The sequence below is a fragment of the Lepidothrix coronata genome, unplaced genomic scaffold, assembly GCF_001604755.1.
Source record: "Lepidothrix coronata isolate B3197 unplaced genomic scaffold, Lepidothrix_coronata-1.0 Scaffold78, whole genome shotgun sequence".
In the NCBI taxonomy this organism is placed as follows: domain Eukaryota; kingdom Metazoa; phylum Chordata; class Aves; order Passeriformes; family Pipridae; genus Lepidothrix; species Lepidothrix coronata.
The window spans coordinates 660514-686588 of NW_016690258.1; the positions used below are offsets into that span (position 1 = coordinate 660514).

The 26075-nt window shown below is 58.0% G+C and overlaps 2 protein-coding genes across 2 annotated transcripts in view; one reads left to right on the plus strand and one right to left on the minus strand.

The window, feature by feature from the left end:
* The first annotated feature begins 37 nt into the window (after positions 1-37).
* Positions 38-22558, plus strand: LOC108499711 (semaphorin-3D-like). The gene is made up of 18 exons (XM_017819857.1): positions 38-152; positions 11338-11541; positions 16324-16484; positions 17177-17239; positions 17468-17587; positions 17901-18003; positions 18105-18233; positions 18552-18697; positions 18927-19041; positions 19198-19267; positions 19631-19775; positions 19852-20074; positions 20191-20279; positions 20491-20532; positions 20807-20964; positions 21190-21254; positions 21465-21595; positions 21680-22558. The coding sequence occupies exons 2-18, from the start codon at positions 11418-11420 to the stop codon at positions 22088-22090; spliced, it is 2295 nt and encodes a 764-aa protein (XP_017675346.1). The 5' UTR covers positions 38-152; positions 11338-11417; the 3' UTR covers positions 22091-22558.
* Positions 22559-22705: 147 nt separating this feature from the next.
* Positions 22706-26075, minus strand: part of RAD54L2 (RAD54-like 2 (S. cerevisiae)) — a 69203-nt gene continuing 65833 nt past the window's right edge. Inside the window, exon 24 of the mRNA XM_017820012.1 lies at positions 22706-25473. Coding sequence (XP_017675501.1) covers positions 25406-25473 — 68 coding nt within the window. The 3' untranslated portion in view covers positions 22706-25405. The remainder of the gene's footprint in view (positions 25474-26075) is intronic.

The window sequence follows — 26075 nt, forward strand, 5'->3', positions numbered from 1 at the left end:
ATGAGGGGCTGCCCCCGGCTGTCCTCCCCCTCCGGCTCCTCCTGCCGCCTCCAGCCTCCAGGTGCTCTGGGTTCACTGGGAGAAGGCGCTGGAGCTGCTGACCTGGTGGCAGGGTGGGCATTGCCGCTGGGATCCCGTTGGCTCCTTGACGGGTGAGTAACGAGCAATGTCTTTAATTGTTCATAAACTTGGGCAGCCCAGGCTGGTTCGGGCTGCCTTGGTTCCCTCCCTGGGAGAGCTGGCTGGAGTAGCATTCCCAGTGGGAGAGCTCAGCCTGGGAGGCTGAGCCGGGGTTGACCAGCCGTGAGCTCGTCTGCTTCCACTGTCAGCTTCGCTGTGTTTTATGGCTCCGTGCAGAGTAACTCACGAGTGACTGGGCTTTTCCCACCTCCTGCAGAGAGAGTAGACCTCGCTCTGCCGCTCCATTTGTCAGAGCATGCCGCAAAAAGTTTGGGATACTAATCTTTATAGAGTCATGGAATAGTTTGGGTTGGAAGGGACCCTAAAGATCATCTTGTTCCAACCCCCTGCAACCATCTTTTAGTGTTATATCTATTAATGCTGTAACTTCGGTTCCGAGAGGTTTTGCGCTTTTTTATTATGGTAAAGCTCTGTTTCCAAAGCTGTTTTTTTCTGATGTTCTTCTACTTCTATACTCTGCTTTGCTGCAAAGGTTTAACATCCCAAAATCCCACACTGGGCAGTTGTCACTAACCCATGCTGGGAGCTTTGCCACTGCTCAGAGATAACTTTGTCAGGTTTCTCCCTCCCCCCCAGATAAAAATCAATCATTTGCCTTCAAACAGTTGTGACAGCCTTGATATAAGGAGAAAAAACAGCCTCCCTGATCCATGGGGGAATTTTCCCCTGCTTGGGCTTTATGAAATCTGTTGGGACAGGGAAATTGTGCTTCTTCAACCTCCCTCTGCAATGCCTCAGCTCTCAGAAACTCGGGTCATCCCGTATAGCAGGCAGAAAAGAAACAGAGCTTGAGAAATGCCGGGTGCTCTCCAAAGGAGTCCTTGTAACTAATGATCCCTCTGCTTGGAAGCATCACAGAGCCTGAGTATGGATGGCTGGGAGTCGGCAGCCTTGCAAGCCTGAGTGTCCTAAAAGTGATGGGTGGGTGTTTCTGTGTGATGGGGCTGATACTCAGGGTGAGGGGGGAGGGAGGAGGCTGAATGTTTGTTTAACAAATAACAAAGCTCTTTATGAACTTAAATTAAGACAAAGAGGGTTATTTCTTCCTACCCTTGCTATCATTGCTCCTGAGTGTGTGGCAACCCTACCTGGCAGCCGGGCCGAGGGATGTGCTGTCCACTGGAAATCATCTGGAAGCATTTCCCTGTGCAGAGTGTAGTGAGGGTCCAGTGAGCCCCAAGCACTGGCCACTGCTGTGGCTGCCCTTAGTTAAGAATTTATTGCCCGTAAGGAACCATTGCATTAATCCAGCTACTGAGCACTGGCAGGAAATTTCTGCTAAACTGGAAACCAGCATTTTTTTTGCTGCAGCCATGTGCCTGAGGGCAAAGGGGAAAGTGCTCTTGGAGATCTGGTCACAGAACTGCAGCCATCCCGCACACATGCCGGCCACGCGCCCCATGCGGGAGCTTTCTCTTTGCCAAGTGGAGCGTGTCCCAGCTTTCTGCCGGCCTCTTCTCGCTCAGCCTTCAAAGGGAGGGGGTCTGGCAGCCCTGACAGGTCACTGGCTTGACACGATGGGCTGCTGGAACAGACAGATTTCTCCTGCCGAGCAAACGGTATTGAAAACGACAGAGACGCAAACACCCCGGTGATTAATGAGACGGGGATGGGGAAGTCAATCTGAAAGCCAGGGCAGAGATATCAGCCCTATAAGAAATATGGGAAGAATTCATCCCTAATCTAATCTCACTGAATTCCACAAGCATGCAAGACAGGGATCATTTGCTGCAGTTCCTTAGGTTGAGAATTAAACAGGAAACCCCCAAGGATGTAAGATGCTCTCCCAAATACCAATGTGCTTGTGTGAGGAGGCTGCAGAGCATCTGCCATGGTCTGGCTGGGAAGGGCTGATGCCCAGGCTGTGGGGCTGCCAGCAGCAGCACCCAGCAACACCCAGCTCAAGGATAGGGAGCTGGAGCCAAGTCTGGGGTCCCTGGCAGGTCTTGCTGCTGCTAATGATGCTCTTTGCCAAACCAAGTCCCCGAGCTGGCAGATGTTCCAAACGGTGAGGGGTTCTGGCTGCCTCGCTCTCTGCTGTGCTCCTGTGACACTCTCTCAGGGGCTGTTTACACCAAGGATAAAGATTTATTGTAAACCTTGGCTCCCAGACTCTTGGAGCTGCCTCTTCCTCCAAGTTTGGTTTGTCCCCACTCCGGCTGGGATTACAATGAGAGGTGGCTCAGAGAGCACGGGGTAATTAGATCCTTACAGACACTCATTCACACCATTACAAACCTGCTGTTGGAAGCAGAGACATAGAGATCAGTCAGCTGAGTCACCTCCTGGTCTGGGGGGCCACTGGGAATTGCTTTTGGATGGGTAATGGGGGGATACATCCAGCCTCACCTGCCCTCTTTGAGGAGCCCTCCATGGGGACGAGGTTGGATCAGGGGATTCTGTTCCCCCCTACTTGGAGCAGGGAGCAAGTGGAGAGCAGGAGCAAGGAGAGAGGGTGAAAACAGCGTTACCTACCTTGGACTGGGTTTCCAGCTTTGGTCCTCCCTGTGAGCCACTTGATACCTCTCTGCAGCTGCCCTGCTCATGGGAGCCAACTGTACCTTCTCCAGCTCTTTGCCTGGGGAAACTGAAGAAAAATGACCAGTGTAAGACCACAGAGCTGGGCTCACAGCACAGGGAACCAAGTCATTCTCCCTCCCTAAAGACTAAATTATCCCAAATCCCAGCATCTCCCCACAGCTGGGTGTTATGAATGATAGTAATTCCATGGTACCCAGGAGGGACCACTCCATATTCCCGGCAGAGATAAGCTTTTGTTATTCCCAAATGTGGTCACTGTAGGGCATTTGGCCTCTGCTACCTCTGTGCTCAGTCATCCCACGTGTCCCTGAATCTCCCCCTGGCTCTGCTGTACCTGCAGTGATGCCAGGCCAGCACAACCCCTCTCCACTGGTGGGATGGCACGGCATGGAGCACAGTTGTTGCCAGCATCAGCCTCACTTAACTTGGGAGCCTGCCCAGGATCTGGTTCCTCTGGAATGGTGCCGTTCACGAGCGCTCAGCCGTGTGAGGTGATTGTTCTGGTCTCATGCGCTGGCGAGCTGCCATTTATTGTGTGCAGGAACACCCCCCCCCCGCTTCTCCCACTGCCGGATCCAGGTTTATTTCCCCGTTTTCCAGGAGGAGACCACTGATGTCAGCAAACTTGGCCTGCGTGCTTTGTGGTGTGAAAAGGAAAACAAGGGCTTTCAGTTTCAATCTGTCCCTTGTCCTCTGAGGGGAGAGCCAGCATTCCCACGGTGTGTGCTCCCACGCAGGCGGGTGGTGACATGGTGACAGCTCTGACACCATGTGCTGGAGCCACGTGCATAGACTCAGGCTTAGTGCTGAGCTGGTCTGCACTGGAGGAGAATGAGCTTCTTTGGGGGAAGATGGGACACTTGAGGTCAATCCCTGTCCTGTTATGCTTCCCATTTGACCACAGGCAGGTCACCCAGTCCAGCTGTGCCTCAGCCCCACATTGGAATAACAACAACCACAGTGGCCTTCCATGGCAGAACGCTGTGCAGATGAGTGCATGGAGGAGGCCTTCACGTGAGATAGGGATTGGGCAGGAGGGATGTGCCCTGGGAGCACCACCTCGGGCGTGGGACACGGTGGTTGCTGCTTCTGACCTGCTGGGGACACGGGCACAAGAGCTGTGCTGGGAGGAGGGTACCCCTGCCTGTGTCCATCTGCTGGGTGGGGTTCTCCTGTGTTGTCAGGGCAGGGAAATGGCTGAAAGCAGGGAGCTCTCTGCCTTGGAGCTGCTGATGCTGCCCTGGTTCTCCCACGGCAATGCTGTGGCAGCCGCCCAGGGCCTGACCTGCCCCAACCCCTGCCAGATGTGCCAGCATCTTCAGCTCCGCCTGGAGCTGACCTGGCATCCCCTGGGGAAGCGTGACTGAGCAGCTGGCTGGGGTGAACGGCCCGGCGTGTATGCCAGTGTCTCCGCTGGTCGCTGCTCCCGGGAAATACCCGGCAGAGAAGCCGCAGCCTTGCCCCAGCAGCTCCCTCGGCCACAGCCGAGCTGCTGGGGTGGGGTCGCAGGGGTGTTCAGCCCTCAGGAGCTGCCTGCCAGGCAGAGCCGTGTCCCTGGCTCCCTGAGCAGTGTCCTGGAGCGGAGGGCAGCCCGTCGGGGCCGCCGCCGGAGCGTGGTGCTCCGCAGGGGTCCAAGGCTTGCGAGCCAGAGAGCTTACCCGGCAATCCAGGCTCTAATTCCCGAGGAGCCCAGCCAAGAGGCCCTGAGAAGAAGCAGATAACAGGGCCGGCACCCTCCATCCTCATTAAAATACTTTCTCCGCCGGAGCCCCCCACGCCTGCCCAGCCTGTTCCAATTAGCGCCGCGGCCGGGAGAGCAGGGAGCGGGGCTCTCGCTGATGAAAAGAAAACACTGCAGAGCTTTCAATTGTCAGGGGAGGCGGGCGGCCTCAGCTGGGACAGCCAGTGGCCCCGGGAGTGCGACCGGCAGCCGTGTCGCTGGCAGGCAGCGGTGAAGCGGATCATGAGCCGGGTCACTGAGCAGCAGAGCAGGTGTTTCACGGCCAGCTCCCGCCGGGAAGGGCCCTGGGATGATAGGTGGGGAGATGTGGCAAAGCTAGCAGCTCTCCGAGAGGTGCTGAGCACCCTGTCCAGTAGGTCGGGAGGTGGGAAGCAATGATCCCACTGTGAATGAAGAAAATGAGTATTGCACATCGCGTGGGTTTGCTGCAGAATGCCTTGGCAGCTTCAGGAAGCAATTGGCTCTGGTTTGGGAGTGTTGGGAAAGGCTGCAGCCTGTCCAGGGAGCAGGGATGCTTTTCCCTGGGCTAGCTCTCCCCTGAGACATCCCTGGGGTGGAGCTGTCCCCAGCCCTTGGCTCTCTGCTGGGGTTCTTCACAGGGGTCCCACCAGGACCCCAACCAAGCCCACCACTTCTTTTCCAGGGGCTGGCAGCTTGTGACAGGGGGCGATGGCTGAGCCTGCCCAGGCTCCAGCCGGTGACCCAGGGCTGGCAAGCTCTGGATGGAAACCCTGAGTGTCACTGAGCCCCTCACCTCAGCAGCTTTACAGCCAGTCTGGGGCAAGGAGCACGGGCAAACTTGTCCCTGGCTAGAGACCACACCAGCTCCTGGCCTTGGAGCCCCTGCCAGGACGTGTGTGATTCACCCAGCCCCAGCCTGGAAAGTCTGGAGCCCAGAGAATGGCTCCCAAGTGGGGTAAAGCTCCCTGAGCATCCTGAGGGCTGTGCTGAGTGTCAGGCCATGTGGCAGACAGGTGACAAGGGTGGGTTTCAGCACTGGAGTATAAATGGCTCTGAGGAATGCAGCACTGCCTCTGGGGACCCCCAAGGCTTTGGGGAGCTGGGCAGGCAGCACAGAAGGCAGCACACAGCCTCTTCCCTGCCTTATTTGGGTACTTGAACACAACATCAGAGGGTGGCAAGCCCCAAATGTGAAAGAATTTTAAGCTTCTCAATTGCATTAAGCAGCAGGTTGGGAGTGCAGTACGCCCAGCCCAGAGCTTATCACACCAAGTTAATCCACACTTGTCCCACCTCTGCTTTTTCTGGGGAGGAACCCAGTCCTCTGTGAATGTGCCACTTCCAGGTGGTGTCCCAGAGCCCTGATGTGGGCAGCAGGACCGTGGCACTGCTCTGCACTGGAAGCTGCCTGTGCTTTGGCAGCATCTTGTGTGAGAGGAGACCTGCAAGGTGCAATTTCACTGTGTCTCCATCCAGCTTTCTCTGCATGTTGGACTCACTGCCTTCCTGGTGCTGGATGCCCTTGGGGTAAATTAGAGGGAGGAATGGTGGTGGTCCCTCAGCTGGCACTACCTGGCTCAAGTAGCACATTCAGGAACACCTGAAACTCCTGCAGGAATCACTGACTGAAAGCAGAGGCTGATGTAGCCCATCACTGTGCCCACCACTGTGCCCTGAGTCAAGTCCAGCTGCTGGGCCACCTTACCAGCCAGATGCCTGAGAGCTGGGCTAGAATGGGTTTCTCCTCTCTCAGTAGCAATGGAAAGGTAGGGGCTGAGCCAGCGGCCTTCCAAGAAAGGGATTAGCAGGATGATAAGGGAAGCCAGCTCCTTATCCCATCATAAACAGTTATTAATATCCTGGCCAGTCTTGGGCTTGGCAATTCCCCGTTTGCTTTCAAAGGATGTGCCCCCAACCAGAGTGTGCCTTAAGCTACTATAACTTCAGGGAGACAAACACCATGGAGACCTTCCGAGGTGTCACCACAGGCAGCAAAGTCCTCCTGACACCACCCAGACCACCGGGCTATCCCTGCCCCATCGCCATTGTCACCCAGTGCCCACGAGGGAGGAGCCCCCCTGCCCAGGGGTTGACACGCTGAGGGTCCGTGGTGTGACAGTGGCAGCTGGGCTCTTTCGTCCCCACCCATGGTGCTTGGCACACTCCAGTGGTGTTGTCTGGCAAGGAAGGGTGGTCTGGGACTAATCGCAGTCGGGGACTTTAATGTCAGGAGGCAGGAGCGTAAGAGGCTGCCAGACGTCCCGGCTGGAAGGGAGTCTGCTGGCCAGCCTGGCCGTGTGGTGGCAGGGAAATGGAGGTGAAGCTGGAGCAGCCTCAGCCTTCTGCTGTTGTCCAACAATCCCTTCATCCAACCCCTCCAAATCCACTCCCCACAATCTCTAGGGCTGTGTATGGGAGGTGTGATCTTGTTACTGAGGGGTTCACTGAGACTTTGATGTTTCACAGGGCACACTGAGGTGCTGTGATGCCACCCAAGCTCTGCCACTTGGTTTTGTGGTTCCAGCTCTGGTGTCTTGTTGCAGGACCATCACATTCCCCTCCCACAAACCACTCAGCACCACAGGCTCCCTCAGAGCTGGTCCTGCCCCAGCCTGGAAACTCTGAGGGAAGACAGGGAGGGAGCCAAGGGCTCACCCCAGTGCCTTTGTCCTCCCAGCGAAGGAGGATGACAGCTGCCTCTCCCTGCAGCTGCCAGGGCATCCATCATCCTGGGCGGTATGGAGAGGGACAACCACAGCCCTGGGCTGAGCAGGGAGGGTTCTGTTCCTGCGTGGCCAGGGAGGGGGCCAGGCAGTGATTTAGGAAGAGGGACAGCTGTGGGCAGGGGTGCAGGCCAAGGCACGTGGCCAGCAGCTCCGGCTGTGAGTGCTCCACACACACATGGCTCCACATTCCCACGACACAGACCACATGGCAGGCACCCAACTGACCCATGGATGTGTGTGCAGGGATGGATGCCCAATTTGAGTCTGCTGGACCTCCTTACCTGGCTTTGCCCCTTAGTGTCTTTGCCAGGGTGAGACTCCTTTCTCCTAGCTCCCAAAAGTGGCAGAGAAGGGACCACCCACACCAGAGTTTCTGCTGAGAGAGGCAGGACAGTCTCAGGAGTCTGGGGCTGAGGTCTGGGAGTCAGGGCTTGGGTGCTCAGGAGCCTCAGGCAGGGCCAGTCCCATGGAGGGACTCAGTTCCCTGGAGCTCTCCCCTCTCACAGCAAGTTCTACCCCAGCATTTCTGTCCCTCCACAGGGAAGACCCCTATGGATGGACATTGATAAGGTGTGCATATCCTCTCCTCCCCCCTCTCCTGTCCCTTGAGGTCCCCCAGCTGTTGGGGACCAGCATTTTGTCTCATACCCCAGCCCTGCCAGCCCTGCCATGTAACTGGAGAAGGCACCAGGCTGTCCATGGCACGTGGGGATTATCTGGGATACAATCAGGACTGTGAAACTGGTGGAGCACATGGCAATAGGGCGACTGCTGTTCGTGCTGCGGGATTGCTGAAGAGCTGAGCTTTCCCCCTCAGAGATAATCCATAGCCTGATAAACCCACTGCCAGGGCCCTTCCCCCTCTGACATTTGGGCTGGTTTACACTATTCATGGCATTGCAGCAGATAGGCGTTGTCAGGAGGAAACTGGAGTTTTCACGGATAAACCAGTCCCTTCCATACCCCGTGCCTCAAACAGGAAGGATTTGTCTTTTCCCTGGACTGCTCACTCTACAGCAAGACTTTCTAGAGGACTTTGTGACAGCCAAGAGCCTTAGACCTCTTGGACTTCTGTTACGTGGAGAACTCAATGCAGCCTTAGTACTTAAAGGGGGCTTATAAAAATGAGGGAGACTGACTTTGTACACAGGCAGACACTGACAGGACAAGGGGGGCTGGTTTTAAACTAAAAGAGGAGAGATTTAGATTAGATATTAGGAAAAAATTCCTCCCTGTGAGGGTGGTGAGGCTCTGGCATAGGTTGTCCTGAGAAGCTGTGCCTGCCCCATCCCTGGAACTGTTCACATCCAGGTTGGATGGGGCTCTGAGAAACCTGGTCTAGTGGGGGGCATTTCTGCCCATGGCAGAGAGTTTGGAATTAGATGATATTTAGGATCCCTTCCAACTCAAGCCATTCTGTGATTCTGTGGCTTCTGCAGGTCACCAGTGGAAGGGGAGGGAGGGCACAGGGCAGCTGCTGGGACCAGGGTACCTGGTGGTCTGCTGGTAGAGTCAGCCCAGCACTGTGGTGTCACCACCAGTGCCACCTACCCCTGGCACTCCTGGTGACTGCCAGCACCCCAAAATACAGCTGACATCCCCCAAGTCCTCACCGCCAGGTCCTGCTGTGCCTGGAGTATGAAATGTTAACCCCCCGCCATCCCCTCGCCCAGCAGCCTGCCCTCATCAGCACTTCCCTCTCCAAACTGAGATGGAAATAGTTGCAGCTCCGGACAGTTGATTATTTAAAGCTGTCGGGAGTGTTTAATTTAACCCTGGATTCATCATCTGCAGCTTGTTTCCATCCACCAGGCACCCACGCTCCCCCTCTCCGTGTAAACTCGGCCGAGCTCCTCACCTCCAGCAGATCTGTTTCCCCCATATCCCTGCACTGACTGGCACAGCGAGGGATGTCCCTGTGCCAGAGGCTGTGGGCACAGCCAGCTCGGGGAGGCTGTGCTGGGATTTTAGCTGGGCATTGGAAGTGGATGTGGAGTCCCTCACTGCTGCCCTGGACACGAAGGGAGGGAGTCCCAGAGTGACACACATGGGAAGTGTTTCTTACTGGAATTTTTCTTCCTTTCTCTGCTGCAAATCCCTCTAGCAAAACCCTCACTTTCTTGTCCCTGTCCCAGCCCTGCCAGGGCTCTGGGTTTTTCCTGTGCATGGCTGTGGCTCCCGCTACCATCAGACCTGCCTTTGGCATTCCCAAGGCCGGAGATGGAGCACTGGTATAACTGAGCTGTAGATGGGAGTGCACACGCCTGCCCGACAGCCCCAGCCCCTCCTCCAGGCATGCAAAGCATCCCTAAAGCTCATCATGCGTGACCATGTCCCAAGGCAGGAGCAGTGCCCTGCCTGCCATCTGCAGAAGCCCTGGCATTCCCTGGGTCACGAAAGGTTCCTCCAAGGCTGGCTTAGCCCAAAGGTAAGCCTAGCACAGACCCAGCTCCATTTATAGAAAGCTGCAATTAGAGGCCAGCATTTTCCTGAGTCCTCTAGCAGCACAACACACTTTGGCAAAGGAAAAAAATACATCTGTCAAATCCCAGACCCATCCTTGGGATGACCCCTGGGACAGCAGTGCTTGCTCAGGGCACGGCTGCGAGTCCACAGGATGGCTCTGGGAGACCCCATGCAGGGGTTGAGCATGGGAGGAGCTGAAATGGCTGGAGCATCCCATCACTGCCTGCTGGGAAGGGGGTTGTGGGGAAGTGAGGGCAGCACTGTCTGTGGGTCCCCAGTGTGGCCGATGGGTTCCTATCAGGGAACCTCCCTCCCCACAACCCAGGAACAGTTTAAACCTGGCTAAACCCACCATGTTTGCGCGGTGTTTTTTCCCTTCCTATGTCAGTGGTTGAACTGTTGAAAAGTGCCCAGGAAGGAGTGGCTGGGTTGAGAGAGCAGCCCCAAAATAAAGAGAGACAGAGAATGGCACAGCAGTCACCCCGAGGTCACATCCATGTCCCAGGGTGGTGACAGGTCTCCTGGCACAGGGGAAGGCTCTGGAGCAGCAGCAGGCTATGTTGGCCAGAGTGAGATCCAGGTAGCAGTGAGGGCAGGAAAGCAGCAGGAGAGGAGCTGCACCCCCTCCCAGGAAGCTGCAACCCAGGTCAGCCATGAGCTACTGCTGGGAGAGCGAGAAACCCCCATTCCACCAGCCCCAAACTTCCTCCCTAGGCAGAGCTGAACACTTCTCGTGCAAGGCAGAGACCAAAGAAGTTGGAAAGACTTGGCTGCACCATCCTTCCCACAGCCCTTAGCTGGGATGGCAGGAATCCCCTGCTCCTGGTGCCAAGAGCCTCTGGCCAGGAATGAGCTAAAAAGCTCATTTTAAATCTTTCAGCCGTGGGACTGGACAAACTTAATATGCAGCAAGAGGGGGAGTTAGTCAGAGCTGCCATGTAGGGACCAGGACATTTATGAAGTGGAGAAAAAGTATCTAAATAGCCTGGATTAATTGGTGAGGGCCAACAGGCCAGCCCCATTCCCGGCAGGAGCTGTGGGAGCTGCTGGACAAGGCAGTGAACCCCTGTGTGCCTCAGAAGGGATGTATGTGTCAGAGAGCCCTTCCAGCCTGCAGTATCCCACAGCCAGCAGATGCTGGTGGCCTCAGAGAGCTCTGTGGTGACCAGGCAATTTGCAGAGCTACTGGCCAGGGATATGTCATGTACATGCACAGCCACAGATGACGTGGATGGGATCAGAGAAGTGGCATTTATGGACAGTGCTCCAAAACATGGATTCCCCTTTAAGTGAGAGGGATATTTAACCCCAAGCTGAGATGAGTATTAGGGATCTTTCACCAGGCTCTGCCAAGCACTGGGATCTGAGCAGATATTGAGCAGAGGATGCCCAAGCTCTGAGAGCCTGTTGAAGGATATACTACTGCCCAAGAGCTCCTCACCTCTTCCCTCATGTCAGGCACCTCCAGGATACTCAAATCCCAGTGCTTCAAAGTACCACATGCTGTGGGCATGCTGGCATCACACTGTATGTACACTTCTCCTAAGCAGGCTGGAATAGCTGGTGTTTTGTGGACATGGAAGGCACTGGAGTTCCGGGGGGGGCAGCTGATGAATGTGTATCCCAGCCACAGCTGCCTTCCCAGTGCCCAGACTGGCGTGGTGAGCACCAGCTGCAGCCTTCCCCTTTCTCTCCTTGCAGCTGGCGGCTGAGGTGGCATCTCGGCGCTGGACCATGGTGCTGTGAGGGCGAGTGGTCCCTGCCCACATCCCCGTGCCAGCATGTGGGCTGCCCCCAGCCACGGGCTGCCCCTCGCCACACTCCTCCTCTGCGTCCTCCTGCAGCAGCCAGGCAGCAGCAAGGCATGGAAGCAGCACGCCCCGCGCCTCCGCCTCGCCTACAAAGGTAGGGGCTCCTTGGGGTCTGGACCTTGCCTGGGAGGGCTGGGAGAGAGTCCTGCAAGGAGGGAGTGAAGGGGTGGCCAGGGCCTGGGGACACAGGCAGCAGCCTCGTGGTTGTGGCTATAACATCTCCACACATTGGGCCCTTGGGATGTTTCAGGGGTGCAACTCCAAGCAGACCCTGAGGATGCTGTACCAGTGCCACTGGCATTGGAGAAGAGGGCTGAGTAGGGAAAACTCTGCCCTGGTCCAGTGCAACACCAGGACCAGAGAGGATGCCTCCTTCTGCTCAGACTCACTCTGTGTGTCTCACAGTGTGTCCTGGGCTGGGGCTGAACTGCACATCCCCAGGGAATGTCCCCTGCCTTCAGCTCACCATGCAGTGGGGACACTGAGCCCCAGGACAGTGCCACCAGCTCCTTCTCCTGCCTCCCACCAGCACAGTCCTGCCTGTACCTCTCCTCTCCTGCCGGGAGAGACTGATTCCCTGTGCAGATCATCTCCCTACTGCACTTTTCCCTTTCCCCCTACATCCATCTGGTCTGTTCTTCAGGGGAGGCACCATTTTCTCAAGCCTGATGCAGAGGAGGGACTGCTTTGGTGACCTGAAAATGCAGCAATGGCAGACTGACAGGTAGCACAGCACACAGCCCAGCAGAGAGGTGTGGGAAGGGAGTCCCTAGGGAAAGAGTCTCTACAGCGGAATGACCTGAGCAGCTAGAGGAGAGCTCTGCTAACCTGGCAGCTCCTCACCCTGCCGTGAACCTAGAGCATGGACGTGGCCAATTGACCTGCTTTCAGGTTCTCCCATGTGAAAACCAGCAAGCTGCTTTTGAGGATGGCATCTCAGCATGTCCTCAGAGTGGCCTTGGATGTGGCAGTCAGCAGGGCTGGACCAGCCCTCTCCACACTCGAGAGGGGACAGAGCAGCTTTCTCATGGGCATGGCATTCCGGGTTCTGGGGCCATCCTTTTGGCCTTCTCCATCACCCTGAGGAGCTGCTCTCCAGGCAGGGACAGTCAGCATGATGGAAGATGCTCTCTGTTTGTGGCTGCAGAGGACTGGACCTCCCAGGGATGCAGGATATCTGTGTGAGGAGAAGGCTTTGCTGATAGCCCAGCTCAGAAACACGGTGCAGGGTCTGCCTTTCCTTGGAGCCAGAGGAGGCAGCGCAGGGCTGCTGGGGCAGAGGGACTGCTGACTTCAAAGCCCCACAGTGTCCCGGGGCCAGACATGCCAAAAACCCTTTTGGGCAGAGGTAGAAGAGGAAGCTCCCAGCATCGGGAGGGCTCAAGGACGAGGTGAACAATGGCGAGGGGATGTGACTCATTGACAGCACAGGGCAGGTTCAAGGACACAATGCCTTGAGAAGTTTAGGTTTAAAAACCCCTAGGAGAAAAAAAAATAAATAAAAGGAGGCCTTTGAGGGTCCATCCGCGGGGTCAGCCTTGCCCTCAGATCCCAGCATGGGATGGCAGGCGGAGCCCTCGGCGGGGCGGGGGGACAAGACGCAAGCAGGGTCGAGAGAAGGAAATGACAGCAGCGACGGCCCGGGAGCACAGGAAGGATGGGGCACAGGGCACGGGGCCAGGAACAACAGCAGCGGCTCCCACCCCGCCGAGGAGGCGAGGAGGAGGTTTATAATAGCATACCGGCCACCCCGGCCGGGCAGGGGCAGCCTGGGGTGAGCTGGGTCAGGCTGGGTCAGCCCCAGCGCTGCCCGAGCTGAGCCTCTCTCTTTTCCAAGGCTGTGCAGCAGTGTGGGTGTTCAGTGAAACCACAGCACGCCTGCCAGCTCCTCCTGCGGGAATATCCCAGGAACTGGCAAATGGGTCCTTTGCCAGCCTTTGATCTGCAGCCAGCCCAGCCGGGCAGCACCACGCAGCAAGTGCTCCAGAGGGCAGGGTGGTCATGGGGCTCTGGTTATCGGCACCAAGAGCTGCCCTGGCACATCCCTTATCAGCCAGCAGCAGTGAGGGGCCAGAGCCCGATTTAGCACTGAGCTTCCCCCGGGCTTCGGGGATCTCCTCCGTGGGCTGCTGCGCCTGGTGGCAGGGGAAGGGGCCAGGAGAGCCCTCCGGCACAGCCGGGAGGTGACCCCAGGAAGCCCAGGTCACCCTGCATGGAGGATGGTGTAGCTGAGGGGCAGGCAGAGATGATGGATGGGACAAGGCAGTTACAGTTGTCCCGGCAATAGAGACAAACACCGCGGCCTTGGGAGGTAGTGAACACAAAGGAGAGGATGTTTCTCGGGGCTCATCCATCGGTTTGACCATGGCACAGCTGCTGCAGAGATGCCCTGGTTCCCTGCCTCCAAGGCTGGGTTTGGATCAAATGCCCTGGGAGTGAGAAGAGACTGGTTTGTGTGGGGCAGCTTCCTGGGTCTGGATCACAGCACTCAATGTCCTCTTGGTGAGGGAACAGAGCCGTGCCACGGGGTCAGGCTCAGACCCTCATGGTCATTAACCTGACAGAGGAAGCAAGTGCAGGGCAGTGAGTCCTTCCAGGGTTCTCCCATGTATTAACCATGGCAGCAGGGAGGGCTCCTCCATCACCCTGCCTGACCTTGTCCTCAGCACGTCAGAGGGTGACCAGCAAGTGACACTCTCTAGGATCAGCCTTGTCCTCTGCCCTTCCCTCCCACCCCAACCTGCCTCCCCAGAGTCCTGCCTAGCATTTCCCTCCTCCCTGAATCAGGCAGGTCCTGGTGTTGACAGACATAAGAGAGTGAGTGATGCACTGCACTCCACTGGGGACCCAGCAGTGACAATGGCTCAGAGGCAGGGACAGAAATTCAGCTGTTAATTCCATTCAGCTAGAGGAAAATTGCTTGGAAATCTTCTCCCCTCTATCCCTGGTATCCAGAGGAGGCACCCGAGGAAAGGTGGGGAGTGCAATGGGGCTGTGCACAGTTTTTGTGGGAGCAGGAGGAGAGCCAGGAGATCCTTGATGTAGCTGGAAGTGGCTCCTGGCAGAGGAGGATTTGTGGCCCCCCCTTACAGGAGCTCTGATCCTGGAGGAAGGGGAGACGGAAGCGCTAGCTGGGAGCCAGCCTGGCCGCTGGATCCGGGCAGGGACCCATGTGCTGCTGGGCCCAGCAGGGACCACCGGACATCAGTGGCGTCTCCAGCCTTCAGGCACTGGCCCTGCTTCCCCTCTGCTCTGGAAAGGGGGTGGAAGGAAGTGAGACAACCTCCCGGGTCAGCCGGTTCCCTTCGGATGGAGCTGTGCCCGTGCCCACGTACACCCCACCTGCACCTGGGGCCGCACGTCCACCCACGCTCCCATCCACACTCCACCCACCCAGCCAGCACCGGCTCCTCTCTGCAGCCTCCCTCCCTCTGCTCCTGACACTGATTCAATCCATGTGATTTGGGGCAGATTTTCAGTCTGGGACTTACAGATCTCTCTAGGTTTCCAGCCACACTCCGCCTCTACTCAGTTCCCATCCAGCACAGCCCATTTCCATCTCCTCTTCCCACGGCCCCACTTTTGCCCATTTCCCTGCACAACACGAAAGCCAGGAGCAGCCTTCCCAGCGTAGCCAGCCCCCTATCCCCAGCCACATCCTGGCACTTTTGGAGATGAAAGCTGTATGTTACGATCTCTGGAAGCCCCAGGGCCTGCCCCAGTGCAGGTTTCTCCTGCCCCGATCCCTGGGAGCAGGCGCTCAGGGACGGCAGCTGCTGAGGTCCCATGTCTGGTGCAGCCGCCACTCCGGCGGCACTGGGGGGTGATTGCCCCGGCAACCAGCCACCAAACCTGGTGCTGCACATCACAGGCTGATGTGAGCCCAGGGGATGTTGTTTCAGGAGTTTTAACCAAAAGAAAAGAGCTTATTGTCTCCCTCACACACCCCCATGGCTGCAACTGTGCCAGAAGGGCCATGTGAGCCACTCCGGCTGCTGCACAGGAGGAGCTGCAGCCTGAACAGCAGAGCCTTTCCTGCTGTCCTGTCTCCATTCTCCATGGATTGTGCTGGGTCCATGGCACACTTTCCCCTCAGCAAGGTGGTTCTTCCCTCCAGCAGTGCCAAAGGGGTGCCACGAAAAGCACTTTTCCCTAGCTAGTCTAATGCCCAGGACACAAAATGGGAAATGTGGGGTGCTTGGTGCAGGGTTGGAGTGGCATCCAGGACACAGCTGAGAACTTCCTTTACAAGGGTCTGTCCCGGTGCTCCCATCCTCCTGCCTGTCCCTGTGCCTGGAGTGAAGTCCAGCAGCCACTTCACAGACTCAAAGGGTGGGCAAAGAGGGTGTCCAGACTGGGCTGTGGTGACATTTCCTTGGAGGCTGTATTTGCCTCAGCAAACAGCCAAAAACCTTTTTTATGTAAAGTCTCTTGATCTGAAACGCATGGAAAACATACCAGGAGGCACAGCAAGCTAGTCTCCTCTGCTCCATCCTCTCCCCACAGTTTCAGGGTGCAGAGGCTTTGCAGCTCCAGGAGTTCTGCAATCCAGGCTGGAAGCTGAGCACTCTCGGCTCCTGGGCTGGATCCCTGTCCTGCTCTGTGCCCTGCAAACCAGCTCAGCCAGGGCAAGGTCAGCACAGTTCTCCTCTCTGTAGGAGTGACTCTCTCCCAGGAAGGAACATGGAGGAGACTCCATGATGAGCTCAGGGACACCAAGGACAGTGGGTTTCACTGAGGCAGAGGCAGGAATTGTGATTCCTTGGAGTAAGGGTAGGTAACCAGGGCTGTCCCAGCCAGGGAGGCACAGGGCCTCCGGCTGCTCGTTGTGTCGCTCATGGATGGGTTTTTCTTTCTCCCGCACTGTGCTCCTCAGACCTGCTGAAATCCAACAGCTCTCGCCTGCTGCTGGCCTCGGGGGATGGAATGGATTTCCAAGCTCTCTTGGTGGATGAAGACAGAGCCTGGCTGATGGTGGGAGCAAAAAACCACATCTTCCTGCTCCACCTGGACCACCCCAGCAGAGAACCTGAGAAGGTCAGTGCTGGGAGGAGGGTGGCCCTGGCCAAGCTGGCCTCTTCCTCCCTGGGAGCAACTCCTTGTCCCAGCACCAGGGCGTGGAGGTGGATGTGCTCTGAACTGGGCTGTTCTAACCTCACTGGGGACACATTTACACCAGGATGTCTCAATCACTGGGGTCAACCCATCCCTGGCGGTGCTGAGCCCTGCTGGGATGGGCTGACGCCAGGGAGGGACAGGGTGGCTTGGCCAGGAGAGGTGACCTGGGTGGACTGAGGGCAGTGCCCAGAGCCCTGCAGTCACATCTAGTCCCTGCTGCTGCAGCAACAGCTCCAGCAGTGAGTCCACTAATGTCATCCCAAGACATCCTGCTGGCAGGGTGCACAGCTCAAGCCCAACAAAAGAAAAGCCCATTAAGGCACCGCAGCCTGGTGTTCCCACGGGCCGGGATCCAGGAGAGCCTGCCCACTGCCTGGGCGTGCCGTGGCCCACCCAGGCTCTGTCCCCATGCTGGGTTCACGCTGAGTTGATTTGGCAGGATGCCCACTGGGCCCTAGGGACCCAGGGGGGTGTCAGACCTGTGGCAGAGCAGCCCCATGTCCTTGTCGTGCACCTGAGCCTGGCAGTGCCTTTTGACTGAGCCTGTTCTCACCGGTGCTGTGGGAGCCAAGGGAAACAGAGGCTGCATCTGAGGGGTCGTTGTGTTTCAGATTTTCTGGCCAGCCCCCAGGGAACAAGTTGAGCACTGCCAGCTGGCAGGGAAGAACGTGGAGGTAAGCAGAGCTGGCAGCCCCGGCTCATCGCCTTTGGCAGTTTACCACGGAGGTTAAACATCCCTGTCACCCCGAAAGCGAGCCTGGGGGTCTACCTGGAATGAGGTTGTGGAGCCAGCCAGAGCCAAGCCCAGCTGGCCAGGTGCCATGGCAGGGTCTGGCCAGGCTCCTCATCCCCACCAGACACACCAGGACTCAGCCCAGTGACAAACATCTCCCCCTGTGCAGACGGAGTGTGCCAACTTCATCCGCCTCCTCCAGCCCTTCAACCGGAGCCACGTGTTCGCCTGTGGCACCGGCTCCTACCAGCCTGTCTGTGCCTTCATCCAGCTGGGAGCCAGGGGGAAGGTGAGGAGCACCCTGGACAGACAAGTCCCCGTAGCAGAAGGTGCCAAGAGATCCCCACTCCCAGGGAGCAAAGGGAGAGGGAGCCCCAGAGCGTGGGGAGGGTGGACAGCCTGGTGCAGTTCCTGACATTCACATGACGAGAGCAACTCCAGCTTGGCAGTGCCAGGGTGTCTCATGGAGATGGAACCAGGTTGTGGCATCCTCCTCGAGGACTCCACTCATCACAGACCTGAGCACTCCAGCCTCCTTTCCACTCTTTCCCACAATCCCAGCTTGTTCCCCTGGGCTGACATCTCCCCCTTGGCTCTGACAGGGTCCCGGGGCTCCCCCCATGCGGCTGGTGACCCACTCCTTGGAATCGGGGCGAGGACGGTGCCCATACAGCCCCCGTGAGCCCTTCACGGGACTCCTCGTTGGTAAGAGCGAGAGGGAGCAGAGGTGATGCTGGGAGGGAAGTGCTGGGCATGGTCTGTACTGGGAGGTGCTGGTTCCCACCCACACCCCCCTAACCCCACAGATGGGGAGCTGTATTCGGGCACCTCCAGTGACTTCATGGGCAGCAGTGCTGCCTTCTTCCGGACCTGGGTCCACGGGGCAGAGCAGAGCTATATCCGCACGGAGCAGAACCAGGACCACTGGCTACACGGTAGGAACAGGGGGACCCATGGGGCACAGGGGGGGTTCTCCTGACTGCTGGGGAGAGGCTGAGACCAGCACTGGGGCCAGAGCTCTCTGGTCTCACCCAGTTCTCCTCTTTGGGGGAAGCACTAATGAGGCCACTGGTGGGATCCAGGCTCCAATATGCACTCCACAGCCTGAGCACTGGGAATGGGGCTCTGCCTTCCAGGTAGCCAGGTCTACGCAGGCCCTGTGTACCCTCAGCACCTGCCAGGGGCTTTCAGGGTAGTACCACAGGGTGGGATGAGGACACAGGGCCACGTTGTGCTGCTCTTTCCCCCCACAGAGCCAGCGTTCATTGGTGCCTACAACATCCCCGACACCTACAATCCTCACGATGACAAGGTCTACATCTTCTTCCGTGAGACAACCATGGAAGCTGGGCAGTGGGAGCGGCGGCACATCCATGCCCGGGTGGCCAGAGTCTGCAAGGTCAGTTGCCAAAGGCCAGTGTTCTGTGGATGGGTGTCCCACCGGGTGGGCTTTTACCTCCTCTGGACCAAGAGGCATCCCAAACAGTGAGACGTGAGGGTGCCACTGCACACTGACCACAAGGCAGAAGGTTCAGGGCTGGAGGTGTCCTGCTGTGGGAACAGGGAGGGCACAGTGGTGGGGGAGGCTCAGAGAGGCTGGACTGACCCCAGCTCTTGGTGCCTGGCAGAATGACGTTGGAGGGAAGCGCAGCCTCATCAACCGCTGGAGCACATTCCTGAAGGCCCGCCTGGTGTGCTCCATCCCTGGGCCCCAGGGCACTGAGACCCACTTCGACCAGCTCGGTGAGTGCACAGCCCTGGCTGCAGCCAGGAGCAACACTGCTCTGCCACAGCTGCTCCCTCCCAGGGAGGGGGGCACAGCATCAAGGATGCCTGCCTGCATCCTCTGGACTGGTACTCCAGCTCTGGGGTGCCTCACCTCAATCCCTCTCTTTGCAGAGGATGTTTTTCTCTTGCGCACCCGGGACCCCCAGAACCCCCTTGTCTTCGGCCTCTTCACGGTCTCCAGGTGAGCAGGACCCTCATTAGCCCCTGCGTGGGGCAGTCCAGCCCCCCAGCCCCTCATCAGTGCTGCTCCACAGGGAGCCCTGGGTGGAGAAAGGCAGGACCAGCACCCAGACGGCTGAGGAAGGGCCACCAGCCTTTCCCTGCTTTCCCTGCTGCTGTTTCACCAGCAGTCCCACAGGCTGGACTGGCTGTTCTGAAGGGATTCCTGTCACCCCCGGGGTGCTGTGCACGACTCCAGGGCTGACAGGGGACAGCTTGGGCTCAGGACTGTGGGCATGCATATGCCTGGTCCCCATGGAGCAGCTGGGTCACTGACAGCCCTGTGGAGCAGCCGGGACAGTGACAGCCCTGTGCTTCCCCACAGCGGCGTGTTCAGCGGCTCTGCCGTCTGCGTTTACTCCATGGCTGCCGTGAGAGCTGCCTTCAGCGGCCCCTTCGCACACAAGGAGGGATTCGATTACCGCTGGGTAGAATACAAGGGCCGCGTCCCCTATCCCCGCCCTGGCACGGTAAGGGGTTGGGGAGCACCTGCGGGGGGGAGTGGGACAGACTGGCCTGGCCCTGATGCAGCCCCGTGTCACACAGTGCCCCAGCGAGACGTACGACCCCCTCCTGCAGTCCACCAAGGACTTCCCCGACGAGGTGATCAGCTTCATGCGCAGCCACCAGCTGATGTGGGAGCCCGTGTACCCGCAGGGCCGCCAGCCCGTGCTGGTGAGGGTCAATGTGCCGTACCGGCTGCGGCGGCTGCTGGTGCACCGGCTGGAGATGGAGAGCCGGCACTACGACGTGCTCTTCCTCGGCACAGGTGGGAGCTCACACCGGCTCTGGGGACGCTGTCACCGCGGGGCAGCTTGCGTGGCACATGGGTCCCGCTGTCCCAGGGGCTCCCAGCCCTGACAGCTCCTTCTGCTGCCTTCGCAGATGAAGGCAAAGTGCTGAAGGTGGGGCTGGCCGGCGGGGTGAGCCGTGGCACCGAGGTGATCAGCCTGGAGGAGATCAGCGTCACTAAGGTACAGGAGTCCATGGTGGCACCACGGGGGCTGGACCATGATGGCTGGACGGGGGCTGACCAGGCTGCTTGCAGGGAGCAGGAGGAGCTGGGACTAGGGATCTGGGCCAGGGTCCTGGCATCCTGCCACCATTGGGGAGACAACCCCACTGACAGGTTGGGACACACAGGAGGGACTGACATGGCTTCAGCACCTTCTCCTTCCCTTCCAGGTGCCTTCTCCCATCCTGGACATGAAGTTATCACCAAAACGGGTGAGTCCTCCCTCCTGTTTCTCCCTAAAGCACCCCAGGGACAGGGACAGAGGGCAACTGGTCCCAGCCCCTCTACCTGAGTCCCTTGGTCCCAGGGCTTGCACATTTAGGGAATGGGATCCTGCCAAGGCATTAGGGAGGTGGCAGGCTCTGTCTCATGCTCCTGGTGTCCCCCGGTGTGTCCCCCCCCAGCACAGGGCAGGAGCTCTGTTCCCTGCCAGCCCTGGTCTCCAGCCATGGGCTCTGACTGCTGCTGTTCCTCTTGCCCGAGCAGCAGGAGCTGTTTGTGAGCAGCACCCATGGGCTGGTCCAGCTCTCCCTGTACCGCTGTGAGCTCTATGGCAAAACCTGCACCGACTGCTGCCTGGCCAGGGATCCCTACTGCACCTGGGATGGCAAGACCTGTGCCCCACACCTGCTCACTGAGAAGAGGTGAGTGTCTACCCAGGCCAGCCCTGTTGTACTCCTGCAAAGGGATGCTGTCAGAAGCAGGAATGGGCAAGTGCCAGCCTTGGAGCTCTATCCACCAGCCCAGACCCCTACTGCTACTCTGCCTGCCTCAGCCCTCTCTGGTCCTTCTCCCTGGCTACTGTGCCATGGAGGGGTCCCACAGCCCAGGGTGGGTGCCACCCCAAAGCCCTGTCTGCTCTCCCACAGGCGTGCCCGCTGCCAGGACATGCTGAAGTCTGACCCCCTCAGCCAGTGCCAGGGCACAGCAGAGGGTGAGCACCAGCCCCAGCCCCTCTAAGAAGCCCCAGTGTGGGCAGCCAGCTCTGCCAGGGAGCAGCCACGCCCAGGAGGGCGGGCGGGATGGAGCTGGGAAACCAGTGCCCCCACCTCACGTTGGGTGCTCCGTGCTGCCCTCCCTCCCGCCCGTCACGCAGATCCCACGCAGGGGACTCACCCCTTCCCCTGTCCCGTCCGCTGCACAGGGACTGCTGCTGTGGAGAAGCTGGTTTTCGGGGTGGAGAAGAACTCAACCTTCCTCGAGTGCCTGGCGCGCTCCCCGCAGACGACGCTCCGGTGGCTGGTGCGGCACGGCGAGGAGACGGCCCTGAGCGAGGTGCGGGGCACAGGGCAGCGGGGACGGGCAGCAGGGGTGGCTCGGTCGCCAGGGACTGACCTGGGTTCTCTGCCTTTGCCCCAGGTCAGGAACAATGGACATTTCTTGGTGCTGGAGCAAGGGCTGCTGATCCGCCAGCTGGCGAGGGAGGACGTGGGCACCTACGAGTGCCAGGCGGTGGAGCGCTCCTTCTCGCGGCCCCTCAGCCGATACAGCCTCCGCGTCATCGGACACGAGGCCATGGAGCTGCCGCCCTACAAACGGAGCAAGGGGGCTGAGCTCGGAGGGACCCACCAGAGCCCCCGGCCCCGCACTGACCTGCAGCCGGGCTACAAGGGCTTCCCGCGGGCCCTGGGCGCCCCGGGCACCAGCCTGGACGCCTATTGCAATGCCCTGCGGCACCAGGAGAGGCAGCGGCAGAGAGCCTGGCACCAGAAGTACCCATCCCCGGACAGCAAGAACGGCCGGGTGCGGAGGCACCCCCAGCGCCTGTGAGGGAGCCAGGGCTGCCCACAGCTCCCTTCCCGATCTCTCCAGGGCTTTCTCATTGGCATCAGCTCTGAGAGACCTCTCGCCTTCCCGTGCAGAAATGCCTTGCTCTTACTACCTCAATCCCTGCCAGTCCCAGCTGCTTCTCCACGTGCCCCAGGAGCACCAGGCCCAGGGCACACAGCCTGCGCCTGCTCTCCGAGACTCTATTTACCTGCAGAATATTTATTCTCCTTGTTTTTCCCTGGCCCTTGATGACAATCATTATCAGCAGCAATAATAAGCACAGAGGACAGAGAAAGGCAAAAACCAGCCCTCCCAATGGTTCGCTGACTCCAGGCAGCACCCAGCCAGGCCATGGACACTGGTGCATCCAGCCTCCCTCCCCTCTGGAGGTGCCAGGGGGCTCACCTGGGCAGCTGCCGAGGTGCCAGTGGAGCCCAGATGCTGCTGGAGGCAGCGGGACACGGCTGCTGGCTGAGCCTGGGCTCCAGGTGAGCAGAGATGCCCATGACCAGGCCAGCTCCAACCCACTTCAAACCACATGGCCTTCCTTTTTTAATTTTGACATTTATATTACCGGTGGAAAAAAAAAAAAAAGGAGAGAGAAGCAACAGGCAGTTATACCAACTTACAATTTATTATTTTTTTAAAAAATGACATGAAACACAAGTAAAAATAAATACATCATATAAACAACAAATTGTTCAAAGTCTCTGTTCTGGGAGATCAGGTGAGCACATCCCGTTCGACAGAGAGAAGAGGGAAGCACATGATCATGCGTGGGGCCAACTGACCAACCCACCCTGCTAGCAATACTCCTCTTTTCAACCACAACAAGACAGGCCACAAACTAAGGCGGTAGTAAAAAAGAAAAGAAAAAAAAAAAAAGAAAAAGAAACTCAAACCAACACAAAACCCCAAATGAGACTCAGTGATGGATTCCTTCAGGCTCCTGTGGATTTGCCAGACTCCAGCTCCAAGCTGGGTACCACGAAGCAGCCGAGGCAGTGGTGGTAGCCTGGGAGGTGGCAGAGGTTGCTCTCCCTCACTTGCCCCGTTGTCCCTTCGCAGGGAGCACCTGCTCCAAGTTGTGAGGAGCCATCACCTCACTGTAATCTAGCTGGACTACGTTGCCCGTTTAACCTCTGCCCCCCACCCCTGCCCTCCCTCCCCAGGTCCTTCCAAGACTGGATTAACAAAATTCATCCCAGAGCGGTGAGAAACACCAGCTGTGAAGGTATTTGCTGTACTTGTCCCTGTTGTCCGGGAAGCCGCCCCCAAACCAGCAGCAATTCTCGTGCATTCAGCCACTTTCATTTGTTGCCCAGAGAAGCTGTGGATGCCCCATCCCTGGAAGTGTCCAAGGCCAGGCTGGATGGGGCTTGGAGCAACCTGGTATAGTGGGAGGTGTCCCTGCCCATGGCAGGGTGTTGGAACGAGATGATCTTTAAAGTCCCTTCCAACCCAAACCATTCTATGAGTCTGTGATTCGCTGACATCACTAAGTCAAAACACACATAATTTCTAGTGAAGCCTCCGTGGAAATCTCACCCTTTGCTTGCCAGAATATTTGCTTTCTCCAAGTACCTGCACCCACCCCATCATACTCCCAGGTGCTCTGGGAGGATGACGAGCAGCAGATTCTGCCCAACGTGGGCCATGCTGGGCTGTGTTGCCCCCATCCTGCAGTTCCCTATGATACCCCAAGATCTTCATCAGCAGTGAGGGAAACAAGCCCACCAAGACCAGGGCACACAGCAGCCACCTCCATGCCCATGGCACTGTCCCCAGTGGCACCCAGCCTTTACCTGATTGTTCCCAGGAGTGGAAACTTCCCACCTGAGGGAAGGGCCAAGGGCTGGATGCTGACGTGGAGGGCAGTTGGCCATTCCCAATTCCCCACAGCAATGCCCAGGCCTCAAGGCTGTGCTCAGGAATCCTCCTTATTGTCCAAACCCTCAGCAGAGAGTCCTGCACTGCTGTCCTCAGTGTCACCCATAGCCCCATCGAGAACTGGCAGCTGCTTCCTGTCAGGTCATTTGGAGACAGAAATTCAGCAGCAAAAGAAAAATTTAACCCGTGCAGGGAAAGCCCCTGTTCTGGGCTCAGGAAAACCAAGACAGGACCCTCTGCAGCAGAACCACATGCTGGAGAGGAGAAAACTCTGGGGAGAGATGAGGGGGAGAGTGGGTCCCACGGGAGGGGAGTTTTAGGGCTCAGAGAGTTCCCCCCACTCGGAAAGACTCTGGATAACCCACACTCCCCCCCCAGCTTCTGTGGGGTGGAGGAAATCCTTCCCCTGGCACAGTGGGAGAGCAGGTGCCTCCGGTTGCCTTGGAGCAGCCCCAGCCCCAGTCAGCCCCCAGCTGTGGCCAGGGCATCATTGCCATCTCTGCCACCACCTCTCAGCCAAGGCTCCGCCAGGGCCCAGGGGACCCGTCCCCTCACTAAGGGGGTGCCTGGGGCTGGAAGATGGGGCAGAGGTAGGGCTGGGGCTGTACTTGGGTGCTTGCTGGGCAGGGCCAACATGCTGCAGCTGCCTGGAGCCAGGGATGTTTGCCAGCTGCATGCACACCACAGAAGGGTGGCAAGGGGTCTCCAAGCTGCCATGGCCATGCAGGAGCCAGGAGAGCCCTCACACCTCACCCTGGTGCCAGGTTAATGACCAGAACAGGGCACGAAGTGCACACCCCATGGCAGCCGAGTGCCAGCTGCCCCTGGCTCCTGTGGCCACAGGGCTTGGGCTATGCTGGGGAACCCGGGAGGACATCGAGTGGCAGCATGGAGATGTGCCAGGGCCTGCTCAGAAGTCCTGGAGAAGCAAGGAGCAGAGAAAATGGTGTGCAGCCACCAGTATCACATCCAGAGCCACGACACTGACTGCCCCCAGCCAAATCTTCACACCTTGTCCCAGCACAGGCCCCATTCAGATGTGGGAGGGTCCCTTGGATGAGCCCCACTACCCTGACCCCCACCAGGAAGGACTGGGGCTGCAGCAGGGCTCTAGTGGGGGTCTGCTTACATTCCAGCCTCCCACACGCACCCCCAGGGTCTCAATGCTTGCTACTCTCGACAAGGAAAAAGCCCTTGCCTAGGTTCATTCCCCAAATCCACCGGAAAACTGACAGCCTCACAGGGATGCAACGGACATCTGGGCAAGCTTGTCATACAGTCAGTGTCACAGGGTTGTGCATGAGGTGGACACACAGAGCACAGGAGGGCATGACTCACAGATGCAGCACTGTCAAGTCTTTGGAGAAACTTGCATGAACACCATCAGTTAATTTGCTTTGTTACTTTTGTGGGGGGGTTTGATTTTTATTTCCATGGTGCATCCAAAGACAAGTTGTCCAGCAGTTTGCTCAGAACCCCTCGGTTTTCAACTCCTAGGATATGTTAAAGAAGAAAGCACTATTTTAATGTTTGTTTTTTAAAAAAATAATTAAAATAATTTGCATAGCTAAACTGTTGATCTAAGGCTTCTATGAATGGTGTGGTTATGTTTGACAGACAATGTCCATTAAACAGAGAAGACACTAGGAAAGCCCCATAACATTTTTATTATGTTTCCATAACACGCGTGCACACCCGCCCCCCTCTCAGGAAGGGGGGTCCCATCTTCCCACACCCCTTTAGTGGAGGATGTCAGGACATCCTGTCCTTTCCTATACTTAGTTGGTCCCAGCAAACAGCAGTGACTGCAGCTTCCAGAGGTCCCCTACAAGCTGCCATGGCTCCAGGGACATCCCACACAGGCGAGCACAGCTCATGCCTGGTGACACTCAGATGTGACACGGGGGCTCCTGGATTTCAAGTCTCCATCCTAATGTGTTCACACACAGTCACACCCACCAAGTCCAGCTGCACTCGGGTATCCCAGCTCTCCCTAGAAGAGAGCTGCTCACCTGGCCCCGAGGTGAGCAGCCAGAGGGCTCACTGTCAGGGCCAGGACCAGCCTCCTCACACGTGGGGCTGAGCAGGGCTGGGC